This window comes from Triticum dicoccoides, chromosome 7B (assembly GCF_002162155.2).
Source record: "Triticum dicoccoides isolate Atlit2015 ecotype Zavitan chromosome 7B, WEW_v2.0, whole genome shotgun sequence".
In the NCBI taxonomy this organism is placed as follows: domain Eukaryota; kingdom Viridiplantae; phylum Streptophyta; class Magnoliopsida; order Poales; family Poaceae; genus Triticum; species Triticum dicoccoides.
In genome coordinates, this window is record NC_041393.1 from 651,521,996 (window position 1) to 651,529,395 (window position 7,400).

At 47.6% G+C, this 7,400-nt stretch overlaps 1 protein-coding gene across 1 annotated transcript; it reads right to left on the reverse strand.

Annotated features, from left to right (window-relative positions):
* Nucleotides 1-1,820: 1,820 nt before the first annotated feature.
* LOC119336198 (auxin-responsive protein SAUR71-like) lies at nt 1,821-2,383 on the reverse strand. The gene has a single exon (XM_037608207.1). The coding sequence runs from the start codon at nt 2,321-2,323 to the stop codon at nt 2,039-2,041; it is 285 nt and encodes a 94-aa protein (XP_037464104.1). The 5' UTR covers nt 2,324-2,383; the 3' UTR covers nt 1,821-2,038.
* Nucleotides 2,384-7,400: the final 5,017 nt, after the last annotated feature.

Consider the following 7,400-nt stretch of genomic DNA (forward strand, 5'->3'; position numbering starts at 1 on the left):
GACGCCTTCAAGAAGGGAACGAGCTTCGCCGTCGCCGGTCAGTCCGAAGATAGAACAGGTTTTCACCCCGACCAATATTCACCGCCACCGAACGCCGCACCCTGGCTACCACACCGCCCACACGGCCATGGCCACCAGGCAGCACCAAGTCACGGGCTTTGCCCAGGAGCACCGCGACACCACCACCAGGGCCGCCGCCCCAGCATCCATGACCTTGACGCCACCTCACCCGCCATCCACCACTACCCCAACCGAAGAGACAAATGGAAAGGAACCGCCTTTCGCACTCCTGAGCCGTCCCCAGCGTCGAGACCCGAAGTCCGGCCATACCTGGCCACCATCGACCCGTCCTACTGCCGGGCGCGAGATGAGCTCGGTCCTGCAGCCGGGCGCGAGACGAGTCAGATCCTGCTGCGGGGCGCGAGACGGGCTCGGTCCTGCTGCCGGGCGCGAGACAAGTCCGGTCCTGCTGCCGGGCGCGAGACGTGCTCGGTCCAGTCGCCGGGCGCGAGACAGGCGGTGGGCGCCCTGGGAGAGGGCCAACCCTCTGATGAAGGTAGCGCCTGAACGACGGGGAGAGGAATCGAAGGTCGAAAAGGGCGTTCACCGACAGGCAGGCCCCGAAGAAGTCCGGCCGTCGCCGTGAAACGACCCAGACCACCGCCATGGGCCACCACCACGCCGTAGCAGCCCACATCCACGCCGGGACCCCGAGGGACTGCTTAGAGCCACCTGTTGACGGCCCTGAGCCAGATCCAAGGAGCAAGCCGGCAACCACCGCCGTCCCCTCCGGAATCCGCGACCAGGGCGAGCCCCGGCCTCCGCCCTGCGCCACCAGCCGGGTCCCAGGCAACAAATCCAGCCGGATCTGGCCGGGGACCGGCCCGCCCGCAACCACCAGCACCGCCGCCGCCGCGCCAGATCCGCCGCCGCCACGGGAGCGCCCACCACCACGGGGCCCTCCACGCCGCCAGCCCGGACCAGCAGCCCCGCCGCCGGACCAAGCAGCCACAACGTCGCGCCCCCCGAGAAAGCAGCGCCACTGACCGAGCAGGGCGCCCCGCGCCGCCGCCGCCCGAGCCAGGAGAGACGAGGCCCCGCCGCCGCCAGCACCAAACGAGCTTCGCCCGCCGGTGCGAAAGGGCGGCGGCGAGGGAGGAAGACGAGGGGAGGGGGACCGGCCGGCGACGCTCTAGGGTTTCCCCCCGGTCGCCCGCGGGGACGACGCGGGAGGAGGAGAGGAGCTCATAATCCTCAAAAATTTTATCGGGGGTATATTTTAAGAAAGCTAGATACATGGAGCATTATAAGCAAGAAAATTCAGCCAAAGAGACTTTTATTTCTTTTCATTTTTCTACAGGAAACCAAAGCATTTCTCCACTGCATAGACATAATGGCTAAAATTTATAGAACAACAAAAAACCTGGGTTTACTTGTGTCCGAGATAGAGCTAGCCACATTTTTGGCTTAAAAAACATGAATTTATGTTTGTATTTTTCGAAAAAAAGGTGTTCTCGTGAGGCTTCGACTTGGTTAACATATGCCTTCCCATGGAAATAACCCTCAAAAAATCCATGGGCAAAGAAATGAACAAGCAAAAGGAAATGAAAACAATAGATGGGCTTATATCTCAACCTCTGCATCATGAGAAGTAAACATGCGTCCACTGAATTAATTTCTCACTCGCTAAAAAAACAGCCCAAAAAATGAACCATATTTTTTTTGGAAGGGAAGTTAACCAGTATTAGAAAGGAGACACATGCATCCCGAATAACCAATTGTTTCAATTTTTATTTTTGACAGGAGGTCTAACCGTAAATGACAGTGCGCATTATACAGCCCACATGCATACATATGGCAGGCAACCATCTCATGTCATTCCCCAACCAGAAGAAATCAAAATGGAAAGAGAAGAAAAGATGGGGAGGAGACTCAACTAGTCAACAGCACGGAAGAATCGCTCCTCAAGTACCCATAAAGCCAATCGGTCGATAAGGTTCGGTCTGCTTGATTGATCAGCTAGAGAATTAATTAGTAATCAGTAGTTCTTGGAGACGGCGGCGGTGGTGAGCGCCTGCCTGAACTGGTTGACGGCGCAGGGGACGCGGAGGATGCCCTCCTGCTTGTAACCGAACTCCTGCGCCGCCATCTCCAGCAGCGCTGCCAGCGACGGGTGCCGCAGCGCCTCCACCTGCACCACGAACCTCTCGCACTCCTCGTCGCCGTCGCCCACCACCAGAACCGGCACGCACCCACGCGGCGTGCCGCCACTGCCGTCGCTCACCCGGTCCGAGAAGCTCAGCCGCCGGATCAGCTCCCGCATCGTCGGTTGATCACTGACGAACGAACTGATCACGTAGGGGATAGTATAGGTATATGGCTAGCTACCAGCTACTAGATCTTAGTAGGTCTTGATCGATGTGAATGCGTATGTGCCGTGTTTGTGATTCATGGCGTTGGCTTGGGGCTCTTCTTTTATAGCCAATGGAATGTTTTATTGGATCATGAGTACCCGAGCGTGTGGTGAGAGAGAGAGATGTGGCGGGTAGAAAGAGAGAGGAATGGAACGTTTACTGTTCTGTGGTGGCGTTTGCAGTCGTGGTTGGTGTCAAACCTCCACTGGGTTCAAACATATTGGCTGCCGTATCATCAGCATCGTTGAAAGTTATGGCCATGGAATTTGGTTAGCTACACGCATTATAATACAATATACTACTGTCCTCAATTTCTCAATTACCCAACTAGCCAATAAAACTCGGCTGGTCAGTGTCCTAGAATTTTAAAAGCTGAAACAGCTCGTGCATGGGCATTGATTTAATTTATTTTGAAGGGAAGGATTTAGCAAGAAGAATTTATGCTTCTTGTAGATCTATGTTCCTTAAGAGTGTGAATTAGACATGCACCAACGTTTAGTTTTGTTGCAAATAAACAGTACTTATATTAATGTACATATAAAAAAATGCCCATAAATCCTGTGATATGTACTGAGCTCACGCTGAGTCTCGTACAAACGCATGCGTAGAATCAAAATATGCATGTGCATGCATGATTCAATTACACCGAAAAAGGCTTTTGCCCTCTTTATATATAAAACAACGATCCTGAATAACCCGGTACAAACACCCGTCAACACTACACACGCACACACACCCAAGGTAGGATACATAGGGCTCCGGTTTTTAGTGGCTTTTTTCAGTTTTGTTAGGGTTCGTGTCCTTCTCAGGAAGATGAAACGGCGGCGGCTTCCTGAAGATGGAATAAAGGTCTTCCCGCCTAGCATCTGTTCCGGCGGTGCGTCTTGTACCATTGGTGGGCATTGGAGGTGTGTCTCCGGCGGATGTATCTTTGGTGATTTGCTCGGATCTCGTCGTTGTTCGTCTACATTCATGTGTCTTCTGATTGGATCCTTCTAATCTACGTTATTCTTCATCTGCGGCAATTATTTTTCTCGTGTGTTGGTCCTACGGGACCTTAGTACGACGACTTTTCGACTGTCTGCTACAACAAGTTGTGCCTGACTTCGGCGATGAAATGGGGATGACGGCGGTGCGCCTTCGGCTCCTTCAGTGCTTGTAGTCATCGCTAGGTGGTCTACAGATCTGGATGTAATTTCTATTATTTCTAGTATTTGTTGTACTGCCATGATTGAAGATGAATAGATCGGAAATTTTCTAAAAAAAAGGCAGGATACATAGGCACTGAGCGCAGCAACAACACCCCTAGCGCCACAAGAGCAACCGGGGTCCTCAACCGGTAACATGCCACCGCAAAGAGATGAAGCCACATACGACGAACCGTGGGCTCTAAGGCGGCACCTTCAAGAAGGATATAACACCGGAGTGCCACCACTGCCCGACCCGAGGATCAGAGTTTCCCCTGGAGCAACCCGACGGGCAATGAGAGCCTTGATGACAGCTTCAAGAAGGGAACGAGCTTTGCCGGCGCCGGTCCATCTGAAGATAGAACAGGCTTTCACCTCGGCCAACACTCATCGCAACCAAACGCCACACTCCGGCGACCACGCCGCCCACACGACCATGGCCACCGGGCAGCACCTAGCACTAGTAGAAAAACCCCTATTAGTCCCGGTTCGTAAGGGCCTTTAGTCCCGGTTCTTGAACCGGGACTAAAGGGTCGTTACTAATGCCTCCACCCTTTAGTCCCGGTTCTAGCACGAACCGGGACAGATGGGCCTCCACGTGGCCACTTCGAGCAGCCCAGGCAAGGGGGCCTTTGGTCCCGGTTGGTGACATGAACTGGGACCAAAAGGCTTCCACCCGTCAGCAGCTGAGGTTTTTCTTTTTTTTTAAAAAAAAGTGGCTGGTTTAGGGGTTTTGGGGGTTAAATTTAGGTTGTTATTAGCTAGCTAATAGAGAGAAGTGTCCTCTCTTATATCTTCGTCCTTGGTTTACCAACGCTAGCTACTGCTATATGTTCATTTCACCCGCTGATATATAATAACTCATGCATGCTCGCATCATACATCATCATATATAATAACAAGTCCTACTAATCATGCATCATCATACAACTTCTACTCGTTATTAATAACAAGTCATACGATTATCATCCTCATAGTCATCGAACCAACCCTACATAATTATCCTTAGCACATGATCATCAGTATCAGGTAGGACCTAAACACCCTTAAGGTAAAATAGCATAAAACAATATAGACCCTGACTCTCCATTATGAAGAATGGAGATCATCCTGTCTTCAATTCTTGCGCTTCGCCTTCTTTTGCTTGCAAGAAGCTCCTTATGACTGTCCATACATTTTTTCCATTCTTTGATTGTCATGTCTCCAATTCTTTTAGAAATCCGGTATGGACAATTGAGATTCGTAGGACGACCTGGTTGTATGTTCAAAACATCAAGGCGACCGTGCGTATACATCAGATGAGGCACACAATCATTCGGGATTATCTGTTGAAAATCATGGTAATAATTTCGTAGTTAGCAATGATGTACTAGTTTTAGAAGTATTTAAAAAGATGCAGTGATGTCGTAATAGTAAAAAATCTTACCAGGGTATCTCCATGGTAGTTACCGTAGTTCAACACGTGCACTAGTGGCACGTATTGACCATATTGTTGAGGAGTTCGATTGTAGACATTGTAATTCTCAAGATCAGTACAAAATGCGATCACATGATTTTTCTCCTTATAAGTTAATTCAGAGCCATCGGTGTAGTTGGTTTTGTCTACCATTTTCCGCACATTCTTTGAAGAATGAAAATAAGTTGTCAATGGAAACAAGCTGTCAACTATTTTGAAATAAACAATATAAATTATTTAATAACTATGTTAAGCTCACATGGGGGAAGAATTGGAGGTGTATCCACAAGGACCCAAATGCCCATATTGTCTTGCTGGATTGTAGGATCACCAAGATCCATGGTGACAAGCATACCCTCATCAAAACCATACATCTTGCAAAGTGCTTCCCAATTTTTGCAACCAAAATGGGTTACACTCTCAGCATTGTACAGCTTTACTTGAAAATCCACACCATGATGGGTCCTTAGGAGAATTTTTTTGGTTTCCATACTTTCATGGTCTTCAAAACCCATCTTCTCCAAGACACAGCGTCTTGCATAGCATGAGATAAGCTAGTCGAATTGGAAAAGATAAAAAATACACGTTAAAATAGTTGAAGTCGTGCTTAATTACGAAAAAAACTATTGTCGTCATTGTGTACCGTATGAACATCGAAGGTCTCCTCGAGCTTAATGCTGAAACGCCGATCTTCGTCAAGCTCAATGAACCTGTCGCACATACCTCGGTCGTCGTGGCACCAGTCGCACTCCCCTGGGCGGTTTTCGTCGTCCGAGTATGACATTTCTGGCCTAAGTTCATAATTTAAATATTAAATATATGTACTAAAAAACCTAAATTAGATCATTATTATTAATCATGGATTGACTATCGGTGATGGTACATAGCTCCTCCTTTCATTCTCGAGTGCATTATTACAACAAATTGTCTAGCACACGGGAATGAAGGAGAAGCTACCCCCACGATGCGTGGATGATGGAGGGGGATCCTAGATTTCTGCATAGAGTGCTCTTCAATTTTAGCATTCAAAGTAGGAGTACTTTTCCAATATGAGCATTTAATAAGCAAAACCAAATCGTAAAATAAAGTAGTATTCAAATTAGCATGCATTCAATTATAACCAAAACTTCATTATCTCTTGTATCCGTACATCGTCGAATACTCCTCGAATACTAGCATACATATGGCATCGCTAATTAATACCGCTAGAACCGTAGCGCCCAACGGGTATCGTCACGGGCGGTGGACACCCAAAGATAAGGAACCATCACAGGATCATAGCTCCAGTGAGATCCATGAAGAACCTGCCAGGTATTGTCGAACCTGCCCTCCAACGCAACCATGTAGCGACGGACGTGCTCGTCCTCCTCGCTGACACGGTGACGTACCACCTCCGCGGTGTTCGGAAGCCTCGGCACCGTCACTGGCCCACGCGACCGCCACCAAGCAAGGATCGGGGCAACAACGGGCTGCCTCCTCACCAACCTACGTCCCCCAGAACGTAGCACCTCCCAATACCAGCCCGGCGGAGCCCAGTCCCGAACATGGCCCTGATCAAGCAGGCCTCCACCGCCGAGTCGACGACGACGAGGATGCGGGATAGGCATCATCGACGTCGATGCGGGAACTACTTCTATTATAGTTAAATAAAGTAGTTTTATTAATTAAATCAACTAGTTCAACTACTAAGCACTTACTATAATAAATAAAGTAGTACTTATTAAAAATAAACTACTTCTATATATAGTAAAATAAATTGGTTTATTAAATGAACTAGCTAGTTCAACTATATGTGAAGCACTTACTATAAATAAATAAAAGTAGTACTTACTAAAAATAAACTAGTTTAACTATAGTTCTATTATTTTTCTAAGTAATTTTTCTATACATACACAATAAATTGACAAAGAAAATACTATGAACAAAAAAATCATTAAAATTCTATGAACAAAATTACAACAGAAAAAAATTATAAAAATTCTATGAACAGAAAAAAATCATAAAAAATTGACATCTAATTTACTTACACAATATGATAAAAAATTGACATCTAAATTACAACTGAAAAAATCATAAAAATTTGACATCTAAATTACAACAGAAAAAACCATAAAAAAATTTAACACAATATGAACAAATTAATTACACAATATGAAAAAAAATCTAACAGAAAAATCTATGAACTACACATCTAAATTACTACACATCTAACAAAAAAATCAATGAACTACAAAAAAATCTAACAAAATCTAACTCACGGCGACGGTGGCGGGGACGGCGACGGCGACGGCGGGGTGCGGCGCGGGGCGGCGAGGTGCGTCGCGGGGCGGCACGGCGACGGGC

Coding starts and splice junctions, on each gene's coding strand:
- LOC119336198 (XM_037608207.1), bottom strand. CDS start 2,323: ATGCGGGAGCTGATCCGGCGGCTGAGCTTCTCGGACCGGGTGAGCGAC.